This window comes from Capsicum annuum, chromosome 8, assembly GCF_002878395.1.
Source record: "Capsicum annuum cultivar UCD-10X-F1 chromosome 8, UCD10Xv1.1, whole genome shotgun sequence".
Lineage (NCBI taxonomy): Eukaryota > Viridiplantae > Streptophyta > Magnoliopsida > Solanales > Solanaceae > Capsicum > Capsicum annuum.
The window spans coordinates 150,966,940-150,991,023 of NC_061118.1; the positions used below are offsets into that span (position 1 = coordinate 150,966,940).

General features: G+C 37.0%; 4 protein-coding genes across 4 annotated transcripts; 1 reads left to right on the forward strand and 3 right to left on the reverse strand.

Annotated features, from left to right (window-relative positions):
- Nucleotides 1-198: 198 nt before the first annotated feature.
- On the reverse strand, nt 199-1,446 carry LOC107866652. Its single transcript, XM_016712677.2, has one exon. The coding sequence runs from the start codon at nt 927-929 to the stop codon at nt 312-314; it is 618 nt and encodes a 205-aa protein (XP_016568163.1). The 5' UTR covers nt 930-1,446; the 3' UTR covers nt 199-311.
- A 140-nt stretch (nt 1,447-1,586) lies between these two features.
- LOC107866653 (uncharacterized N-acetyltransferase p20-like) lies at nt 1,587-2,465 on the reverse strand. The gene has a single exon (XM_016712678.2). It carries the CDS (start codon nt 2,244-2,246, stop codon nt 1,734-1,736), a length of 513 nt encoding a protein of 170 aa, XP_016568164.1. The 5' UTR covers nt 2,247-2,465; the 3' UTR covers nt 1,587-1,733.
- An 11,922-nt stretch (nt 2,466-14,387) lies between these two features.
- Nucleotides 14,388-19,644, forward strand: LOC107864676. Its single transcript, XM_047394603.1, has 4 exons — nt 14,388-15,713; nt 15,800-15,949; nt 17,736-17,921; nt 19,199-19,644. Exons 1-4 carry the CDS (start codon nt 14,730-14,732, stop codon nt 19,277-19,279), a joined length of 1,401 nt encoding a protein of 466 aa, XP_047250559.1. The 5' UTR covers nt 14,388-14,729; the 3' UTR covers nt 19,280-19,644.
- Nucleotides 19,645-19,997: 353 nt separating this feature from the next.
- LOC107864677 lies at nt 19,998-23,679 on the reverse strand. The gene is made up of 2 exons (XM_047394604.1): nt 23,156-23,679; nt 19,998-21,090 (listed from the first exon to the last, which is right to left on the reverse strand). Exons 1-2 carry the CDS (start codon nt 23,476-23,478, stop codon nt 20,436-20,438), a joined length of 978 nt encoding a protein of 325 aa, XP_047250560.1. The 5' UTR covers nt 23,479-23,679; the 3' UTR covers nt 19,998-20,435.
- Nucleotides 23,680-24,084: the final 405 nt, after the last annotated feature.

Here is a 24,084-nt window from a genome sequence, read left to right on the forward strand (position 1 = left end):
GTTTCCACGTAAAATGTATTTGTTGTCTTTGTTTTCTTTTACTTGTGATTTGCTTACTCTGTCCGAATCATCACAATTGGGAATTCAGATTGAAAATCCTAGGCTGCATGACTTAAAGACATGTCCAAAGCTTCAGTTTGAAACTTGGAAAGTAGTGATAGGGCCAGAAATTCTAAAAAAAGATCAGAGTTCTTCTAGTTGACAACCATATTCATGTAATGTAGGGGTAGTTTCTTACATGGAAGTATCAAGTAACTTTTACACAATAGTAGTACATAAATATGGAGAGTCAAATGCCCTAGGAAACAAATTCATGAACTTTGAGGAATGTAATCTGTGGATAGTAAAGTATAAATTACAAAATCCCTCACATTTACATTTTTCTTGAAATTGCCATGCATAGTTACTGAACCCTGGTAGATAAACCCAGCCTTCTCTAAAACCCTATGAGAAGCCCTGTTGTCCAAAATAGCGAAAGCGTGAAGCTTTACTATTCCAGGAAAGTCATTGAATACACGAGGGATTGCCATTTTGAGTACCGTAGTAGCAATCCCCTGCCCCCAATACTCAAACGCAATCGCAAAACCTATATCTGCTCTCGTCTTGTCATTACCTGATGATCCTGGATAGAGTACCCAGAAGAATCCAATACACCGATCATCGATGCAAATGGCTACATGCCAAGGGCGAGGTGTACACACTTCCTTGATGAAGTTCAATGCCTCTTCTTTCGAATTCAAAGCCTCCCATCTGGTGGTCCGAGTTACTCGAGCATCGCCTGCCCATAACAACACATCATCAACGTCCGTCTCTCTGAATGGACGTAAACTAATTCTTGAAGACTCCATTGATGAAGTTCTAGAGTTCCTAACGCATAAATTTGTTTGCGAGACGAATGACATTATACAGGAGTTAAATTCTTTATACATAGGATGGGGTTTATGTCCTTTTTAATGAAATAATTGTTCGGAGTGGATTCACAAACGGCATTCTTACAAAAAGTACCAAAAGTTCTGCTTGAAAGTCGTGCAAATATGGGTTATGCATATCCAAATACTAGAGGATAAGCTTGAAACAAGTCGAGCTTTGGCCATACCATATTTTTGTCCATACCTTCTACTATCTATGTTGAAATAGGAAAGGCAAAATAATCGCGCGATGTCAAATTTAATTGGCAGGATATTCTGTTTAAATATTCGAACTAAGTCCTGTTTAGTTCAACACCTCAACTCCTAATTAAGTATTTTGATTATACACTTTCGATTCATATTTTGGAGCTCTTTTTACATGTGCTCTAAATGATCTATTAGGTAGTTAAGTTAATCACCTAAAATATGCTGATATTTTTAATGGTAACAACTATATCTCCTTTTATTAACTCGACTTATCTTAATCGCATCGTGTGTAAATTCAATCTATTTGCCTATTTGACACCCCTTGGATCCAATCAAAAGGGCTAAAAGCCATTCAGCACATTTATAAACCACATATAGTTCTAGCTTCTGCAGCCAATTTGGTGAAGAATTAAGAGAAACCAATAGTATGGATCAATACAACAGAAGAAAATCATATAAATAACAAGTCGGTCGCCAATAACAATAATATACTCAATATAATATCGTACAGAGAGTCTGACCAAATTAATAGGCAATATTTTTGTATCTGGATAGAAAGGTTGTCTCCGAGAGACCATAGAAAACACTAATGATGTCGAAATCACAGATGTTGAAATTTCATGAAGGTATAGGATCAGTGGAAAGAAAACTATAAAGTACAACATCTTTAATTTCACCTTTAAAGTAAAAATACTTCCTAAACATGCCCTCTTTTATAAACCCAGCCTTTTCCAACACCCTATGTGATGCTTTATTCTCAGCATCAGATAATGCTTGTAGCCTTACTATTTCAGGAAACTCCTCCAATATTAAAGGAATGGCCATTTTCACTGCTTTTGGTGTAATCCCCTGTCCCCAATACTCGACCGCTAGCGCATATCCAATCTCTGCTCGACACCTGTCATCTCCCGATCCAGGTCGGGCCACCATGATCCCTATCGAACGATCATCGACGCATATGGATCGACGCCATGGGATGGTAGATTTATCGATGAAGGTCAATGCATCTTCCTTGGAAGTCAACTTAGTAAAATGGATGGACCGGATTACGCGATCATCGGATGCCCATGAGAGGAGATCATCAACATCCGTTGATCTATATGGACGCAGAGTGATTCTTGAAAAATCCATATTAGCTAACTTAGCTGCTAAATTTATACCAAGCTGATGCTATCATATAAATGTAGATATAGAGTTGCTATTTAAAGACGCATGGAAAGGATAATATTAGAAAAATGAACAAATATGGGGTGTGTTTGGTCCAATCAAAATATATAGTTTAATTAAAATAATTTAAGTCATTTTCTATGATTTGTGGTTGTTAATATCAACGGGGAAAAGATGACTTCATTATCCGGAAAATGTTATTTTCATTCACAAGTATCACAATTCTTAACGTCATACTAATACTCTTAACTAAATTTAGACGCTATCAATCTTTAGTACTAAAAAAAATCATCAAACTATAAAACTAAAAAATCATCAAGATGATGTAGTGTTACTATGAATCTTTGTTAACATTTTTTTTATTTTTTGGTACTTGTAGACACGTAAAATTTATTAAGTCAAATTCATATAAAATTGGGATTTGATCCATATTTTATTGGGTCTAAAATTAGTTTGGGCTATAAATTCGTTTTATTCTTCATCAAGGTCCATCTCACCTTGAGGCCCAAACTCATGCCACGTGTCAAATGACGTGACATCCCAGTCAAATTAAAGACCAATGAGGCAAGGTCACACAATCAAATGAGGTGGCAATCCAAGTCAAATTAAAGAGCCAATGAAACATCGCCAAGTGTCCCAAATGACATGTTTTTGGCCAATCACAAGCAACCTTGTCACATAATATTTGTGATAAGCTTGAAAATTGAATAGACCAATCAGAAGGAGGCAGAAGAGATTATTTACACTTGGACTGCCTACCCCCTAAAACTATAAATAGGAGGGTTACATAATTTTCTGAGGTGATTCTTCAAATATTGGAGGAAGTTTATGCATTGACTACACAGCTCTTCAACGAATCGACTAACGGAGTTCTGCCCGGAGGTCAACTCGACAAGACGAAGTGCTGTCAAACGATTCCTGGAGATCCAAACAAATTTCTGGGAGGCTCAAATCATCCGGAAGTTCGAGAATTACGCTACAAAGGCCCTCGAATTACGGAAAAACTTAGGAGAGAAGAATCGAGAGAATAGCGGAATTGTACCCGCAAAATTACTTTAAATAAAATTATTCTTTTTGTTTATTTTATTTTTGCTTGCAGTTAATTTTCACTTAACGAAAATTTGTTGCGAACAAATTTTGGCACGCCCTGGGACAAGTTCTGCTCTCCATCTTTTCTTCCTGCAAATCAAATACAACTACTGCTATGGACTTCAAAAATACAAAAGATGTCTCATGCAAGAACTCTGCTACTGCCACATCTGATGAACTCAGCCTTGTTGGTCCCCTCACTCGACGCAAATTTAAGATCAGTGGTTGGGACGAATCTAAATACTTTACTTCTTTGGAGAAGGCAAAAAAGAGCAAATCTTATATGACGGCTGAAGCTGCAGCTCCTGGGGGCAATTTGACGTCCTTGCTATGCGATGAATTCTCTCAGGTTGGCGTCAATTTTAGTGAATCTGAAGATTCAACTGATTCACCAGCCTCAACAAAGGTCAACGCCTTGATGGCCGACGCAACTGATATGGATGAGAAGTTCGCAATAATGGAACAAACCATTGAAGTTTTGAAGCAATCTGTCGAGGATAAAGATCTTCAAATCGCTCAACTGATGGACAAGTTAGAGTCCTTCGCCCTTGGAGAATCGAGCCATGACCCTGCTTATCCACTCGACTTTACTCCACAAAATAAGGATGTCGATAAGTCACCTAGCAAGACTAAATCTCAAAAAGAGAAACAGTCTACTTCGGTTGCTACTCTAACAGTTCATACTCAAATCTGTATTCTAAGCGAATCGAGGGCTTACCGATGCCAATTGGATATCAACCGCCAAAGTTTCAACAATTTGATGGAAAGAGAAATTCAAGGCAACACATCGCTCATTTCGTTGAGAATTGTAGCAGTGCTGGCACACATGGTGATCTTCTTGTCAAGCAATTTGTTTGCTCTTTGAAAAGCAACACTTTTGATTGGTACATGGACTTGGAGTCTGAATCAATTAATTGTTGGGAGCAACTAGAATGTCAGTTCCTAAATCATTTCTACAGCACCCGACGTACGGTCAGCATGATGGAGTTAACAAACACAAGACAAAGTAAAGATGAGTTTATAGTGGACTACATAAATCGTTGACGAACATAGAGCTTTGATTGCAAGGATCAACTTTCTAAAACTTCCACGGGTGAAGTTTGCATTCAAGGGATGCACTGGGGCCTTGTGTATATCCTCCAAGGAATTAAGCCTCAAACCTTTGAAGAATTAGCTACGCACGCTCATGACATGGAGTTAAGCATAGCAAGTCATAGAATGGTGTCACCTATTTTTTATCCTAAAAAAGAAGTCACAAAATTCAACGACTCGTCAGAGAATTAAATTGGGGAATCTATGGTGACGACTTTGAGTTCTAAGAAGGCTTCCACAAGACAAAAAATTGAAAGAGAAAGCTCCAAAGCAACAAATGCAAGAAGAAGAAAATCAACCAACCTTGAAAGAGTTACAAACAAGGGTATATCCTTTTTTTGACTCTGATGTTCCTGGAATTATGGACTAGTTACTAGCCAAAGAAGTCATTGAACTCCCTAAGTCAAAGCGACCCGAAGAATCAAACTGCAAGTCAAAATGCTCCTTGACGCACGAGCCTAAAATGCAAGTCAAGATGCTCTTCGATGCACGAGTCTAAACTGCAAGTCAAAATGCTCCTCGACGCACGAGCCTAAAATGCAAGTCAAGATGCTCCTTGATACACGAGCCTAAACTGCAAGTCAAATGCTCCTTGATGCAAGTCAAAATGTTCCTTGATGCACAAGCCTAAACTGCAAGTCAAAATGTTCCTTGATGCACGAGCCTAAACTGCAAGTCAAAATGCTCCTTAAGGCACGAGCATAAATTGCATGATGCTCCTCCCTAAAATGCAAGTCAAGATGCTCCTTGATGCACGAGCCTAAACTACAAGTCAAAATTCTCCTCGATGCAAGTCAAGATGCTCCTCGATACACGAGCCTAAACTTCAAGTCAAGTCGTTCCTCAACGCACGAGCCTAAACTGCAAATCAAACTACTCACTGATGCATGATCTTAAATTGCAAGTCAAATCACTCTTGGCCCGTATGTGTCTAAACTGTCAACGAATCTACAAAAAAAATAGTAAAAGAAAAAAATAAAGAAAAGTATGAAGCTTGAATGCATATTTGGAGTCCTTTGAAGATGTCATCTTTAAAACAAAAGGACTCTTTATTATCTCTAAGCAATGAAGTCTTCTCGACAAGTAAAAAAACTTGTGGTACTTTGAATATTGCTCTAGTTCAACCTTCACCAAACTACAAAAGTGATGCGTCCCAAAACTTGAAGTAGAAGAAGAAATTCATGAAGTATCGAAATCTGACGAGAAGTAGAGTATAACAAGATTTAGGCTGCAACTTCAAAAAAGAATCTGAAAAAATATAGAAGTTTAATGATAGTAGTTTTCATGTGAAATGTAGCTCTGCAGATCTAATTTTCAATGCAAAAAATGGCACCTGATTTCAATACTTCCACGTCGAGATATGGAATTTATCGTGACGCTGCGCAAAGCTGAAATAACTAGCAAACCAAGATTAGAAGGCTGGCTTTGGAGAAATATCTGGGACAATTAGGATACAATCTGATTGTAGTTTCCATGTGAGACATAGATCTACAAATCTACTTTCCAATGCAAAAAACGGCACCTAATTATGTTACTTTCACGTCAAGGTATGGAATTTCTCGTGACGCCGCGTAAAGCTGAAATAACTAGCGAACCAGGATTAGAAGAATGTTTTTGGAGCAATATCTGGGAAGATTCAGATGCAATTTGATGGTGGTTTCTATGTGAGATGTATCTGTGAGAATCTACTTTACGATGCAAAAAATGGAACCTAATTTTGATATTTCCACGTTGATATATGGAATTTCTCGTGACGTTGCGTAAAGCTAAAGTAACTAGCAGATCAAGATTAGAAGGCCGTATTTGGAGCGATATCTGGGATGATTTGGATGCAATCGGATTGTGGTATCCATGTGAGATGTATATCTACGAGTCTAGTTTCTAATGTAAAAAATGGAGCCTGATTTCGATATTCCTAAGTCAAGATATAAGAGTTTTCGTGAGACTGCACAAAACAAGAAAAAAGTGATGGAACAGAACTATAAGTCTGATTTTGAGACGATACCTGGGCAGATTTGGTGATAAGATGAGCATGATTTTCGTGTAGAACGTAGCCTTGCGAGTCTACTTTCCAACACTACAAGCCGTTTGTGATTCAGACACTTCCACGATGCGTTATGAAGCTTCTTCTACAGACGCGCCAAAGTGCCAAAAGCTCAATTGTGAAAAAAAAAAAGCAAAAAGAGGAGAAGAACGGGAGTTGAATTTCTGCTCAGGCTGATTGATGTCCTTTTATAGACTCTGAAAGGCCTCAATTTATTTTAAAAAGGAATTTGCTGAACAAAGTTGTCTTCAACAAGATTTAAGTGTCCAAAATAATTCAAATTCCTAATCTTTTTGAAGTAGGATAGCATCATTAATAAATCCTATTAAAATTCGATATAGGACTACATGGTTTGGATATATTTAGTCTTAAACAGAATTTACACTGGATTCATATTATTCTACACGGATAATCATGACTTTGAGGAGTCAGACGTTGATAAAATGCTTAAGTCTTAAAAAAAAATATAGGGCTTCACAAATACTTCAAATCTCGTCTCTAACTGGTTCGACAAATCAAACACCTTGACGAGCCTTGGAGTAGGGGGCATCTGTAGACACGTAAAATTTATTAGGTCAAATTCATATAAAATTGGGATTTGATCCATATTTTATTGGGTCTAAAATTAGTTTGGGCTATAAACCCGTTTTATTCGTCATCAAGGTTCATCTCACCTTGAGGCCCAAACTCATGCCACGTGTCAAATGACGTGGCATCCAAGTCAAATTAAAGACCAATGAGGCAAGGCCCCACAATCAAATAAGGTGGCAATCCAAGTCAAATTCAAGAGCCAATGAAAAATCGCCAAGTGTCCTAAATGATATGTTTTTGGCCAATCACAAGCAACCTTGTCATATAACATTTGTGATAAGCTTGAAAATTGAATAGACCAATCAGAAGGAGGCAGAAGAGATTATTTACACTTGGACTGCCTACCCCCAACAACTATAAATAGGAGGGTTACATAATTTTCTGAGGTGATTCGGCAAGCATTGGAGGAAGTTTTTGCATTGACTACACAGTTCTTCAACGAATCGACTAAAGGAGTTTTGCCCGAAGGTCAACTCGACAAGACGAAGTGCTGTCAAACGATTCCTGGAGATCCAAACAAATTTTTGGGAGGCTTAAATCATCCGGAAGTTCGAGAATTACGCTACAAAGGCCCTCGAATTACGGAAAATCTTAGGAGAGAAGAATCAAGAGAATAACGGACTTGTACCCACAAAATTACTTTAAATAAAATCATTCTTTTTGTTTATTTTATTTTTGCTTGCAGTTAATTTTCACTTAACAAAAATTTGTTGCAAACAGTACTGTTCCACAAAACACTAGAAAATACTTTGCGGATAATATTTTTCATAAAATAACTATAAGTTGTTACTAAATAATGTTAGGAGATCACAGTTCGAATCTCAGCAATGACCGAAAATATTTGGGTGACTTCTTTTAAGTTGCTTAAATTTTAGCGAATAAAGTTATTCAACACTTATATCGATAAAAGGTAATAGATATCTAATAAATGATTGGAATGTATCACATACTAATTCTAACAACACGCTATTATCATGCTACCAAAAGGTGGAATTAATAAATACAAAACACTAGCCCCATTTTATAGATAAGTTGGGATGATCGTCCTTTTACTCTGGACAACAACAAGATTAGAACTTGCAATCTTCATGTCATGATATAATGAGTTGACTGCTTCCTCTACCTACTTTTCCCCCCTTATCTTTTGAATTCTGAAAATCAAGATTCGACTTGCATGTATTTAGTATATAGTCAGAGCAGGCAGATGGGTTAGGCCCTCCTCACGCAATGGTATTTAGTGACATAGATTATTACCTATGGCCAACTTTTTTTTGTTTTAACGAAAACCCTTATTTTATTAATGCAAAGACGAATTTAAAGAGTTAAAAGATGCAGAAGCATCTTTGACAACCCAACAAGGAAAACAAGAAGTCCACACTAATCTGTCTACCAATGTAAATGAGAATTTAGCCATATTGTGCGCTATCATATTCCAAGATCTAGGAATATATATAACTGAAACTTCTTCAAACATCCTCATTAGCTTCCATATATCTTCGCACGTGGTATCTATCTCCCATGAAGCTACACTCCTCTTCATATCCATGTCCACTACATTCTTTGCAACTGATAAAATCTGCACCTTTGTCCATCTATTTTCTTGAGCTTTTTCCAATGCAATCCGAATTGCAAGCCCTTCTGCAATGATGGTCTTCCCAACAAATTGAAGTGGGGAGCCAAGGGGTTGAAGCAAATTTCCAGAGCTATCCATAGCTTCCATTCCAATGCTTGCCATATTCTTCTCCTTTTGTAAACTAGTATCTGCAAACATAACCACAAAATCTTGTTCTACAATAATTGTATTATTAGTAGTATGGTCAGGACCCAATGTGAGAGAAGGAGTAGCAAGTGAATTACTTTCATATTCCTGAAAATCAAAAAGAGCCTTGTTTACAATTTCATTAGATTCATAGATTACCCCATTAAAGTTCCTATCGTTTCTAGCCTTCCAAATTTGCCACATTATAGAGACACTTAATTTAATTAACTCAATAGAATCGGGATATTTATTAGTATTATCAAAAAGTTCTTTCCACCAACTAGCAAATCCTGTGATATTTTCGATGTTTGGCCATTTAATAGGACAAATTTTCCAAACCATCTGAGCCTTTCGACATCTAAAAAGCATATGTTCAATAGTTTCACTTTCCTCACCACAACTCTTATAGACATCACAATTATTTTTTAGCCTTTTAGAAATCATATCATTCATAGGAAGCACATTCAGGATACATTTACGAATGAAGTGTTTATACTTATTTTTGAAATTCATAGACCATAAAAAATTCCAGAATTTTTTAGAAAAGGACTGATTACTTGATTGAGGTCTATCACTATTGGATATGCTGCTTCTATCAATTTCCTTCGCCAAATGATAACCAGATTTCACTTCATAGATTTTCGACTTAGTGTGATGCCAAATGATTCTATCTGGAGATCCAGTACTAGAGATTGGGATAGATAAAATGCCATTTATATCCTCTGTAGCAAACCTCTTCTAAAGTTCTTGAAGCTTCTAAGTATGGTTTCTATGATCAATAAGGTCATTCACCTATAATTCTAAGTCCATCTGAGATTGAGAGAACCTAGGTTTGAAACCACATGCGTTGGGTATCCAAGGGTCAGTCCAAACCTTTATACTATCTCCGAATCCCACCTCCATCTAATACCTTTTTGTAAAAGGTTTCTTCCCCAAATGATGTTTTTTCATACCCAAGAACTAGTAGAAGAGGAAGTAGCTTTGAGGAAGGAAGTATTCTGAAAATACTTAATTTTAAGAATTATAGAAATAAGAGAATCTTCATGGGTTAAGATTCTCCGAGCTAGTTTAACCAACAGGACCTGGTTGAATGATTGTAACTCTCTAAACCCTATACCCCCATACGATTTAGCAATACAAAGGTTTTCTCATTTTTCAAAATGCATGTTTCTCCTACTCTCATCTTGTCCCCATCAAAAATTGGAAAAAATAGTGGTAATCTCTTTACACAAATTATCAGAAAATTGAAAACATGATAAATCATAAGAAGGTATCGCCGATAAAACGAATTTAAGCATTACTTCCTTACCCGCAGGGCTCAAGAAATTATGTTTCCAACCTTTAATTTTTGCTTTAAATCTATCCTTAATAAAATCCAACATTCTTTTTTTTTATTTACCTACTACTGTCGGTAAGCCTAAATACATCCCAAGATCAGTAGATCTTAGCTGCCCTATTGCTGCGATAATTTCACCCTTTTCACTTTCAGAAGTATTTTTACTAAAGAAAATAGCTGATTTAGAAAAGTTTACTTTTTGACCCGAGCAATCTTCATATTTTTTAAGAATATCAGAAATATTCGAAGCATTTTGAATATTAGCATTACAAAATATAATGGAATCATCAGCAAAAACAAATGATTAATCGTCGGTCCACTCCTAATCAAACTTAACCCTTGAATATCTCCATTCGCTTCCTCTTGGTTTAATATTCTAGATAATCCTTCCGCACACATAAGAAATAAATATGGAGATAAAGGATCCCCTTGTCTTAAGCCCCTTGTAGGAGTCACCTCCCCTGCTACCTGCTCATTAATATTAAATTTATAAGTAGGGCTAGTAACACATTGCATAATCCAACTAACAAAAGTTTTATGAAAACCCATTTTTGTCATTAGTTTTTGTAAATAAGTCCATTCCACTCGGTCATACACTTTGGCCATATCTAACTTTAGAGCCATATACTTATCCTTTCCTCGCCTTTTATTCTTCAACATATGAATGAACTCATGTGCTATAACCACATTGTCCACAATCTGCCTTTTGCCAATAAAAGTCGATTGGTTAGGGGAAATAATAGTAGGCAGGTATCTTTTAATTCTTGCAACTATAATCTTGGCAATAATTTTGTAAACCGTTGAACACAAACTAATGGGTCTATACTGGCTTATATCGCTAGGATTTTTTTATTTTTGGTATTAGAGTAATAAGAGTTTGATTCCAAGAGTGAATTAGATGCCCTGAACCAAAGAAACTTTTAACCGCTTCACATATATCTCTTGATAAAATATTTCAATACTTTTAAAAGAAAAAATGAGTCATACCATCCACTCCTGGCGCCTTTAGGGGATTCATATCAAACGTTTCCTTTTTAATCTCCTCACTCGTAACCTCCCTAATCAGATTATCATTCATATCATTATCAACTATTGGATGAATTAAAGTCAGAATAGGGTTAAAGCCGGATGGTCTAGAAGTAGTAAAAAGATTCTTATAAAAACATTGTACTTCTAGCACAATTTCTTTATGTTCAGAGATCCATTTTCCATCTTCTAGTTGAAAGCCTTTAATCTTATTACACTTACGTCTTTTGGATGGTCTTCATATGAAAGAATGAAGTATTCTTATAACGAAGTATTCTTATCACCCTCTTGAAGCCATAACGCTCTAGACTTTTGTTTCCAGTAGATTTCCTCATCTTTATAAGCTTTGCCTAATTCTTTCTTAAGCTCCTTCAGAATAGTAATATCAAAAGGTCTAATGTCACTTTTTAGATCAGCAATCCTATTCTTAATCCCTTGAATTTTTTTCCTAGAATTACCCTTACCATCTCGAAGCCAAGCTAGTAGCGCAATTTACACTTTTTTAACTTGAAACTCATAATAGATTGCTTATTACCTTCTACACTTCTATTCCACGTTTGCTCAATCGCTGTATTTACTTCTTTTTTTTTGCTCCACCTTTTATCAAAAAAAAATCTTTTTTCCTTTTTATAGGGCTAGGTTCAGAGTTTATAAGTAATGCCGAGTGGTTAGAAGCCTCCGTTTCTAGATGGTTGATGTTCGCTTGATTAAATTGAAGTCTCCATTCAGGGGAACATAAAGCTCTATCTAATCTTTATTGAATAATCCCATCGTTTTCTCTATAACACCACCAAGTCCAAGGTTTTTCATTAAAACCTAAGTCAATAGCGCCAATCTCCCGTAAGAAGTTTTTAAAATCTGTAAATGAAGACTCATCTCGAACTCTACCACCTATTTTCTCAGAATCATCCCTAATGTCATTAAAATCATCAACCATAACCCACATTGGTCCCCAACTATTATATCTGCCGCAAAGTTCTTGTAATTGATTCCTACGAATAGCTTTATCCGTGCTTAAGTATACAAACACAAACCATTGCTTACTATTCACCGTTATATCATGCACATACATTTCAATGTAAAATGAAGTAGAGTGATGTTGACATACCTGCACTTTGTCATTCCAGAGCAAGCATAGCCCTCCTGCTAGTCCAATCGGATCCACAATAATTGCATAATACATATTCAAATGCCTCTGAACTCTTCGCAACACGTTTTCTTGATTCTTAGTCTCGCTTAGAAACACTATACTCGGAGAGTGGAGACTTATCGTCTCCTTCAAAAAGGTAACTGTCAAGGGACCCCCAGGCCTCGACAATTCCACACCATCGTCTTCATTTAGGGGAAGGGAGCCATTTCGGGCTGGCCTCCCATTCCACCACAGTTTTAAATTTTTTAACCTCTACTTCTAACATTTCATTATTCTCCACCTATCTTTTATAACCCTGATTTTTGGTACCTAAATTAGTCACTACCACCTCAAATAAGTTATTTTTTGAATTAGCCCTTATACTATTAAGCGTACACCCTGTTCCTTTCTCTACTCTTTTCCAGTTCTTTTTTTTCCTTTACTAGCAGTGCTGTTATCCAATCATACAGCCATAACATTATCTTCTCCTCCTTTACTCACCTCAACTGGAACATTTATTAAAGTAGGTATAATAGAAGTAGGAACGTTAGGCTTTAATACCTAAGAGTTCGTCGTTTCCGACTTGATTTGGGCTATTGCTGGCTGCTCTTGCTTGTTGTTACTAATTTGGATTCCTTTATTATCTCCTTGCGCAGCTCTCTGAAAGTACTCCTTAAAAGCTCCTTCATCTATCTATCACCGAAACCCATTTTCGATAAAATATATAACTCTTTTTCTGCTCTTCCGGCGTTTGTATCCGTAAATACGGGTTCCTCCTCCTTTTTGTCTTGTTGTATCATCCCCGTCCCCTATTACTTTTTGTACTCAGATCAATAACCATGTTGCCGTTAATAGGAATATTTGCCTCCATATCTTGTTCGTTCCGTTCTTTCGTTTGATCTTCATTTTGCGACAGTTTGTGGCCAACGTCCATATTTTTATTAGATTCATTTTCACCTTCCTTTCTAGTTACTGATCTCCTTTTTGAATCTTGAAACTTCATATCATGTACTCTATCCGACTTCCCTACGGGATGTGTTTTCGAGGATCCAGTACCCTCCATTATTTGATGCATCGAATTATTGTTTCCTCCATCCCTAATTCTTGTTGACTTTATTATATAATGTTGGCCGCTACTATTTAAAACTTCATTTCTCTCTTGTCGTTTTGAATTCTCATTGACGATAAGATGATTTTTCGCCCTCATCCACGCACCAATTTGATTATTTTTCAAGTTTCCCGCACGTACATCTTTTTCCCTTGTACTGCGAGTTTTCTCATATGTCCTAATATCCCGCAATAGTAACAAACGCAGGGCATATTCTCATATCTAAACTCCACCCATTTTGTTTCGTGACCCAATTTAATCAACTTTCCCCTTGGCAGTATTTTATCAATATTCATCATCACCTTAACCCGCATGTACTTGCCCTCTCTATTCCCATTTTCTGGGATCACAACATCTGTTGTTCCTCCTAGCGAATGTCCGATCTTTCGTTCCACTTCTCGTGACATCCAATGTAAAGAAATACTCCACACTTGGAGCCACAGTTCACATATATTAAACACCGCTGAATCGCTTCTTAATCCTGGTTCCCAAGCCTCTACATGTAGCAGGTACTTGTCGAAAAGCCAAGGGGTACCAAACAAGACTTTACTCATGCTTTCTCTGTTTGTAAACACAAACTGAAAAAGATTCTGCTCTATTTTTAAGATTCTCAGTCCGACGGGATAACCCCACACCCTTGGTATGGTGTTTCTTACACCTTGTAAGCTTATTTCTTTATCCACAATAATTTTGCCGAGGACGTGTTTTTCAGTAATATGTAAGTGATGAAAATAGGTGGTTTGATTATTAAAAAACAGTAAACTGGTACGTCTTTGTGTTTTTATAGGATTCAGGAATAGTATTTTGGTTGTTTTGAGTGGCTAAACATGTTTAAAATCGTGTAGAAATTGATTAGGCTCGGTTGTTTGTTGTTGTTGGATACTATTATCTTATATAAGATATAAAATAAAATAAATAATACAAAATTGCTAAATCCAATGTAACTAATTCTAACATTACTACTATTATAGCTCATTGACTCTAACCAGTAACCACAATCCATTAATCAGACAACCCTTGAGATACTTACATTAATTACATCTTTTTAGGATTGGATTATTCAAAAATAAACTTGTGTACTGAAAATAGCAAATCACCGAACTTCTGTTAAAATTTAAAATACTACAAAACTAGTCCTCGTAGAATTATTTTCTTCAAAATCTAAACCCAAACTTACCACTTCCAACACTTGTATGCTGGATCCTTAAACCCTGCTACTCCATTCCCCCTTTGGGACCTCATTATTTTTATTATTATTAACACTAAGAAAGAAATGAGACGAAGCTTAAGCAAGCTTTCTCACTGCTCTATCGGCCGACCCCCAACCACCTCCATTTCCGCCGCCTTTTCAACTTTCTCCGGCGGCAGCGGCGGTCGAGGTAGGGGTAGAGGTTCGGATTTCTCCAACTTCGGATTCAGTCCGGGTAAACCCGAACCCGATGAAGCCAAACCCGAACCCGAACCCGGACCGCCTGGAATTGGGCATGGACGAGGTCGAGGTAATCCATCATTTTACTCCTTCGTTGATAACCCTAATACTCCTCCTCCTCCTCCTGCTGGCCGCGGCCGAGGTGGAATCGGTCAGTTTTCTCCACCACCTCAGTCTCAGTCGCAACAGCAGCAGTCGATGAGGAAACCGATTTTCTTCGCGAAGCAGGAAGAAACAGCTGATTTGAATACTAGTTCTTCTGATGCTCCGAGAAAACCGAGAGAAGATTTGGATCTTTCTAGTAGTATAATATCAGCATTGACCGGTGCGGGGAGAGGGAAGCCGGCGACTACAGCTGCTGCCCCTGTATCTGAAAAGCCTAAGGAAGAGAATCGGCATCTCCGGGCGAGGCAGCAGAAAGCTGCTGATGATTCAGGGGAGAGAGCGAGTAGTCCACCTCCTCAGAAGTTGAGTAGGGAGGATGCAGTGAAGAAGGCGGTAGGGATATTGTCTAGAGGTGATGGTGGTGGTGGAAGGGGAATGGGAATGGGAATGGGAGGAGGTTTTGGAGGTAGGGGTGGTCGTGGTGCGATGAGAGGTAGAGGGGGGAGGGGAAGAGGAAGAGGTTATCGTCGTGAGGAGAGTGAGGATGGTAGTTTAGAGAGTGGGTTTTATCTTGGTGATGATGCTGATGGGGAGAAGTTGGCTCAGAAACTTGGACCCGAAAATATGAACATATTGGCTGAAGGATTTGAAGAAGTGAGTGCCAGAGTATTGCCTTCTCCAATGGATGAAGCCTACCTAGACGCCCTTCACACTAACATGATGGTAACATTTAACTTGATGAAAGATTCATTTTTTCCAAGCACTTTCAGTTGCTTTATATAGTTCTCTGATGTTGCTTTTATCTGCAGATAGAGTGTGAACCGGAATACCTGATGGGAGACTTTGAAAGCAATCCTGATATTGAAGAGACACCTCCAATTTCCCTTCGAGATGCTCTTGAAAAAATGAAGCCATTCCTCATGGCATATGAAGGGATTAAGGATCAAGAAGAGTGGGAGGTAAATCGGGGTCCAACTTGCTTCTGCTTTTGTAATATTGCATTCTGTTATATAATTAGTTGTTATATTTGTGTTGCCTCAACTATGTCAAGGAATCTTCATACCGATCAAAGAATTCTATGGGATCTTCACTAGTTTCTGATCCTCTGAATTAATTTATTATGTTACTCATAGTTTCCTCCATGGCCAATCCGTCATTCCGTAACATCGTATTAGAACTTGGAATGGTCTAAATACTTTCCCAATCCTGCTAAACCTTGGCTGACTTAATAATAGATTCGTAAACCATATCTTCTTTTCCTCTATTTGTGGGTCTATCCTTGCGCTCTATATGCTTGTAAGCTCTTCACTTTGTTTTGGCTTTTTGTGCTCTAATAATTGATTCGGTACATCATTACTTCTATGCTTCATGCATGGCTAAGATGTTTGAGCAACACTTTATGGTACATCACTAGCAACACTAATTTCGTAAACCTATGGTCTAGAGGACTTAATCGACTTCCAGTTGACAATTCAATGCATATAACCCACTAATCTTAGTTGCCTCGGCTGTCTTTTGAATGCTTCCATCTCAATTCCCGTGTTAAAGTTCCATTTTTCAATGTATGCTTAAAATTATTTGTCCTATATGCAAAAAGGAATAGGTGATGCCCTTTGGTTCGTGAAGATTTTTTCAAAATTACATAATTGCCAGCTTCTCCAACTACATATGACTGTAAGGGTTCAATTGGTGTTGAGGTATAAGTAATAATAGTCCAGGGATAAAATGTGGGATAATTTTATCCCATGTTTGGTTGGAGGTGTTAGTTAGTCCCAGAATTGTTTATCCCACCATTTACATCATAGTGATGGGATTAGTTATCCCATATACATGATGGGATAACTAATCCCGGGATAACTTTTTCCCAACCAAATGACTCCTAAAGAAGTATTGTTATACTTAAAAAAAAAGAAAAAAGAAACATTGTTATACCGGGGCCCCTCTACAGCAAAATAGTGACTCTCATGAGAGAGAGTCGCGGTTTGTGCAAATAAAACCCTAATATTGCCTTTTAACTTTTATTACCCCAAACTGATGTCAGTTTATTTTGCTAAAAAAAATACAAAAAGCGACGCCATTATCGCCTTTCAGAGATCGCCTCGCCTCTTGCCAAAGGCGATATGGCAATCGCCTTTCACAACACTGAATTGAGGCTTGGAGTGAAAATCGAGAAATGAGCCCAAGCCTTTTTTGGGGTGAAACAATATAAGGAATTTTTAGAATACCTAATATATAAAAACTTAGTACTATAATAATCAAATTGCAATTAAAAGAACTAATTTCAGCATTGATATTAGTCCAACCTCTCAAAGTTGAGATTCAGTGAACTGACAGCTTCTCGTGTGTATCACTTTATATGTTATTGCTGAAACACACGTTTGCATGTCTTCACCCATGAAATAATAACCCTCACTTTGCATTGTTTCATCTTCCAAGTAACAAACAGTGGAAATAACACTGAATAACTTTTTCCCCCTAAATAATATGGTAAGCTCCAGAATCGACGTGATCTCCCAATTCCTTTTTCCTTGTAACCAGTCTCAACAAAGTCCCACTTAGCAAATAAACTGTAGTCCCACTTAGGAAAGAGATTGTTAACTTAATTGGTCTTATTGCTTCTTGTGGAATCAATGAAGCAGCTATTCTCTTGGTAGTTTTTCCTTCCTTGAGATCAGGCTCTCTTGGTAGCTTTTTCTTTGTTGATCACCTTCTTTAGGTGACTTAACATATGTTTTTTTCTTGCAGCAAGTCATCGAAGAAACAATGGAAACAGTCCCACTTATGAAAGAGATTGTTGATTACTACAGCGGAGCAGATGTAGTAACAGCAAAGCAACAGCAACAAGAGCTGGAAAGAGTGGCAAAAACTCTTCCAGAAAGTGCACCTAATTCAGTAAAGCGGTTCACGGATCGTGCCGTTCTGTCTCTACAGGTCAAGTATTAATTATGAAACAGTCATTTGCTTTTAGTTATATTTTATGTCTATGAAATAGTATGAAAGCTCATTACTTGAATGCCGAGAGCTTGCAAACTGGTCTAAGAGTGAAAGATAAATAAATGAAAAACTAACAAGACAAGGAAATTAAAGCTCATTACTTGAATGCCGAGACCTAGCAAACTGGTCTAAGAATGAAAGATAAAGAAATGAAAAACTAACAAGACTAGGAAATCAACTGTCTTCTTATTTAGGTACTAGTCTCTATTTATGTGTACCGTGTGTGTCCCATCATAGTTAGTTCAAAATATGTATCCAAAGCAATAATATTTGAAGCATTCGTCTTATAAAAACTAATATAAAGACACAAAAAAAACAAGAAAGTGTGTTTTTTGAAATGTTTGTTGTTTCTAATGCAAACATGGGAAATTGAAGGAAAAACTTGGAAGCTTTGAAAAGAGTTACGCTTTTATCACGTCGGTACAAGGAAATGTTGAAAATTAAATAATTAACAAGTTATTGCGCTCCTAGTGGCACTATATACATAATAAGGTCTTTTAATTACTTAAAAAGGTCAAAGGATGGACAAAAAGAATTTACTAGAGTTTTAGATATTAATATATTATTAAAATTTTCTTCAACATGGAATGCCCTTACGAAGGTCAAAAGAGTCTTATCAATATTTCAGGTTGGAGTTTCGTGCTTTTATAATACTATTGATTAGTTATCTTCCCACCATGTGACTATTATAGTCTTTTATTACTTATAAGTTATACCATCCTCTTTAAAAGAGACCACTGAAAACCTAAGTTGCTCGGACTCTCCAAAAATGTTGCCGCACCCGTATCGGATCCTTCAAAAATACACTACTATTGGAGGATTCGACACGCATCCGTCGACATTTTTGAAGAGTCCGAGCAACTTAGCTGAAAACCCATTAAAACTAATATACTTGATAATGTTTTCTGGATACTTTGCTCTCTTGTGGAGGAAGTATGTCTTTGGATGTTGTGGGACTACCTACCTCTATTATGGTGTTCAATTTGAATATTAGCAGTCATTATCATCTTTCTCTTTTCGTTCTTATATCAAAGATCTTTGGCTCATTTGCAAAATCCTAATTTAGTTCTACTAGATTAGATGTTCTTTTTTTTTTCTTAAAGTAATCGTGTATCAAAAGATAATGATGTCTTGCGAGTGTTTCATCTTTTAACTGGACACTTGCTCTTATGTTTTCACTGTTCTGTAATATCTGAGGGTCATCTATCTTACAGAGCAACCCAGGGTGGGGATTTGACAAGAAATGTCAGTTCATGGACAAGGTTGTAATGGAGGTCTCTCAGCATTACAAATAGATCACACTTCAGTCTTAAGGAAAATGTCGTCAATAGTGAAGTCGAGATAGATGTGCTTAACAGCAGCACTATGAGCTGGAGGATGACTTGGAAATATTGCATACGATTTGTTTACTAGAATTGTTGAGCACTTTGGTTTCTGTGTATGGAGATTCTTATTTTTGCATTGACATGTAATGGTGGATTTGTTTTAAGGTTGTCCATCGGCATTGAGACATCTCAGTTTTCAATAATTTGAAGAGTTCTGGAACCTTAGTGCTTTGGAGTTTTTCTGATTTGCTTAATACTGATGTACTCTTGCAGAGCTGTACTACCTTTAAGATACAAGGATTATACTTGAATAATTTGAGTCTTTCCTTTGGGAAGTTGCAACTGTTCCATTATGTATAATCGGCATGGTTATTGCATTTTCTATAAATGTATGGCTAAAACAAGCGCTCAATTCTCAGTTTTGTTGAGTTCTTTTTCACATTTACGACACCCAACTATCAAATTGTCTCTTTTTTCTGTTGCGTAAAATCAGGGGTTGGAGGGTGCAGGGGGACAAAATGATACGGATAAGTGATCACTTTTTCATTCACTGCAAGTTAATGAGCCAGATATGGAGCATGGTGATGGAAGTAGCTAGTGTTGCAAATGTCACATGCCAAGAACCACTAAGATCATTTGCAGTGTTGGTACAGAAAGGGACTTCTGCTAATCACTTGACGCTGGGAAATGGACGATAATCCTAAATTGCATTAAACATAATCTAGAAGCAAGAATAACAAATAGCCACTTGTTTCACTGAAATAATGCACAACATAGCAGATAATGAAAAAGCCTGCTACAACTAGGAAGTTCAGAATACAGTCCAAGTTACAAACTCGGGTATGATACAGATCAACCTTGTTCCATATACCAGCTTTTCTGCAAGAAATTGTCGCTTCATCACATAATCAGCGTCTGTAGCTAATGCTTGATTCTTCAAGTATAGGAGTTAGCTTTAGGTAAATGACGATCCACCTCCATATGGAAAATTGGAGTACCTCTTGCACACAAATGCTACAAAGATCTATTTCACTCCAAACTTTCCAGCAAAAAAATTGCAACAAAAGAATGTTCAACAGCTTTAGACATGAGAATACTAGGTTTTCAAACAAGCTGCCACACGACTTCAACCTCTGAATCTCCTAAACCCAAACCAAATTTCATAATGATTGAATAGCAAACTATCATGTGTAAACTTGCCAATGTACTCTAGCCCTAAATCATTCAACCTCTTTGTGCATTCGTCTCCTCCCAAACGTGAACAAAACTTGATATTATGTGACACAAAGATTCGACCTTCTAGAGGTTTCAATTTACTAGCTAACCTCTCCAAACCAAACCAAACAAGTTTATCAGGAATATGAAGAAAAACAGCACTTGCATATATCAAATCATACATAGTTCCAGATCCAAATTTACTAAAATCCATGTCTTCACCTCTAACGATAAGGGGACGCTTGTGTAATAAGCCCTGAGATGGAAGCTCGTATCTGAATGCAGCCATTAAAGAAAGTTCATCTCTCTCGAGACAGTGGAAGTGTTCTGGGTTCAAATACCGGATGAAATGTAATCCAACACGAAGAGTCCCACAACCAATCTCAAGAACCTGGGAATTTGGGGTTACATGGGCGGACTCTGCAAGGAATTCAAAAACATCCCTCCCTCCTGCCCATGGTTCTCCATAATTGCTATGGTGCTGTTCTACAAGGAGTTCACCAGGACAAGGAAGGGCAGTGTGATTATTTGCTTGTTCTCCTTCATAATGTGATATGCCCTTGAACCTGAAAAAGACAGACAGGTTATAACATACAAGCCGAGCTACTGCTGAGTATCTACAAACACTAGCACTTGATCAAACACTTCAGATGCATACAAGAGGAAGCACCTAGTAACAATTTCCATTTCCTGGCCCTCCGAACATGTCTATGCATTATTTTTATAATAACTACTACTTCACTTTCCTAAGCTAGTTGGGGTCTATGCATTATATTTCTATAACGCAAAAAGAAAAAACAAGGGTGATGAAATCATGAGAAGAAATACAAACTATAATAAATATTAATTTCTCGTTAGAGCCTAGTTTCATGTTTATTATTGAGAGTACTAAAAGCACATTTTCCTTCTTACAAGGAAAAGAATATGAACGGAGAGGATGGTGAAACCACAAAATAGAAAACTTCCAAAATAAGTGTACTTGTTTCTCATTGTTTATTACTAACACAGTAACACTTATCAAAGCGCAATGTCTTTTTTATCATATTCATCTTGTTTTGTAAATAAGGTAATTTTATTTATGAACAGTACCAATGTCTTCTCAACCATCTACTTATCCTTCTATTAATTAACAACCAGTTCCATGAGAAAGAACAAAATGGGACCTTTGACACATTACCTTCTTGCGCTCTATTCTCTTGCCGAAGCAATTTGTTTATCTTCATTAGTTTCCAGATCAAAGACTATGTCATATGTACTCATCATGTAGATTATAAATTAATTTCCGTCTAGATTATATATCTTATTAAACTAAAGACATGGTACGAATTCTCCTCGTGGAAATGCATAAAATCCATTACCTTATAAAAGAAACCATGAACAAAAAAACTAAAACAGCACAAACAGAATTACTTCATCTCACTACCTTTCTACCTTAACCAATGTCACTTATGACTCCAAGAGAAGAAACAAATTCCAGTACAACCACAAATTGCCAATAATTTCTACAAAATACTGAATTTACACGCAATCACAATAAAGACATGTGCTTTTTGCCACAGATCATTCTTTTTTCACATTATTTCATACATCATCTTTCTTGCCAATGTCCGGCCAACTTCACCCCAATCCAAATCACAACCATTTCATTAAATAAGATTATTTTGATGTTACCAACACAATCTTATTTTATTATTATAGATATGAGGCATGTGGTTTAGACAGGTTTTTGACCATTGTAAATCAACTTCTTGAAAATACAGTTGTTCCCGAAAACCAAAAACCTGAAGACACAACATGCTAGTATCGATTGTTTGATGCAGTGCAGTTGATTGCCATTTGCTAGAACAAATCGCTTCACTGACGTTAATAGAAGAAGATTTATCTTTCCTGTTGGTTTAGCCTCAGAGGCTTCTGATCAGAGATTTGCTTCTCCAGCACTTGAAAAGCTACTAGAAGATTATGCTGCAGAGTACACAACGTGAATCATGATGAAGGTTACATGGTTTGTTTCTTTCCATTTCATATTTCGTTGTTACCTTAATTGATCAAATAAGATAAAGAGCATTCCATTCTAAGTCATTATGAATAAGCTCACTGCAATCATACATCCTAAAGTATACCACATGTATGATAAAATCATATTTTCTTTAATGAAATGGTTGTGATTTCCTGTGAAGTTGGCTGGAAAAATACTAAAACGGTACCTCAGAATAATAAGTTTGATAATTTTATGCAAATACACTACCAAGTTGAGTGACCTCCTGTGAGGCATAATATGTAAACGTGCCCTTTAACTTGGCCTCAGGCATCTACGCCCTCTAACTTTTCCTATGCATAAGTGTCACTCAAGCAAACACAAGTGTCTAACTCCTACGCAGCAAATCTCAAGTGATTTGACATGTAGGACGTGAGCATCTCCCGTGATTTGCCATGTAGAGCACGTGTGTCTACTTGTTAAACTTTATTATAGTTTAAGCGTCTACTTGTGCACATTACATTCAAAGTTGTAATGCATAAATGCGAGCTGAGGCCAAGTTAAATGGCACATCACAAACTTCACCATAAGCACACCATCACATATTAATCCAAGCAATGGAAAATGTTAAAACACAAATTGAGAATTTCACATACTGAAGAAGATCCTGTAGCTGTTGTTCACGAGTACGAGGGTTGATCCCTTTACGTAGCACATTCTCCGCCATATGTAATCCATTACCTTCGATCTGTTTCTTCACCCATTCTATATCCTCTGACGACGTCGAGATCCGTTCGCCGACACCCGATCTGAAGTCGCCACCGACGGTGGCGGAGGTGGTGGTTGTCGGAGTGACAGGGCAATTACACGGTGGTGGTGAGGACAAAAGGAAGAAGAGGAATACGACGGATAAGGCGGCGCCGGAGAGGACTAGCACCGGCAGAGATACTACCACTCCCTTCGATGATAGTAAAGCCATGAGAGTGGTCAGATTTCTCTGCGTTACTGTATTTGTAGATTTTTGTACTTCAATAATGGCACTTGACTATGAGCTCTCTGTATTAAGTGTACCATGTGCTTAACAGATTGTACGTTTCACTCTTTTGGGGGATTGTCATTTTTACGTATGATTTAACGAATATCAAAAAAAAAAATAAAAAATAAAAACACGTGATATGCTATCTTCTATTGAAGCCTTATAAATTTGAATTTATATCAAAAAGTTTCACTACAAGAGTAAAACATTCTCTATTAAAAACGACTTCATATTCAAGACTCGAATTTCAGATATTTACAACAACCTTTTTCTTCTTTAAAGAAGGATGTGCTTAGTGGCGGAGACAAGATTTTTACTAAGTGGTTCATAAGTGAACATACAAATTAACCGAAGAGAGTTCGACATCTGTTATATATACATAAAAAATAATTATAATCATGTATATATAATATAATTTTTCATCGAAGGGGATTCGAATGAATCCTCTACGTTAAGTGTAGCTCCGTCCTTGGATGTGCTTGTGTATGATGTATTAATCAAGCAAATATTAGTTATGTTGATTTATTTATTATGTAGTGTTTGGTCTGA

Coding starts and splice junctions, on each gene's coding strand:
- LOC107866652 (XM_016712677.2), bottom strand. CDS start 929: ATGTATAAAGAATTTAACTCCTGTATAATGTCATTCGTCTCGCAAACA.
- LOC107864676 (XM_047394603.1), top strand. CDS start 14,730: ATGAGACGAAGCTTAAGCAAGCTTTCTCACTGCTCTATCGGCCGACCC. Junction 15,950..17,735: donor AGGATCAAGAAGAGTGGGAG/GTAAATCGGGGT, acceptor TTTTTCTTGCAG/CAAGTCATCGAAGAAACAAT. Junction 17,922..19,198: donor GTGCCGTTCTGTCTCTACAG/GTCAAGTATTAA, acceptor TCTATCTTACAG/AGCAACCCAGGGTGGGGATT.
- LOC107864677 (XM_047394604.1), bottom strand. CDS start 23,478: ATGGCTTTACTATCATCGAAGGGAGTGGTAGTATCTCTGCCGGTGCTA. Junction 21,091..23,155: donor CAGCTACAGGATCTTCTTCA/GTATGTGAAATT, acceptor TGTCTTTTTCAG/GTTCAAGGGCATATCACATT.
- LOC107866653 (XM_016712678.2), bottom strand. CDS start 2,246: ATGGATTTTTCAAGAATCACTCTGCGTCCATATAGATCAACGGATGTT.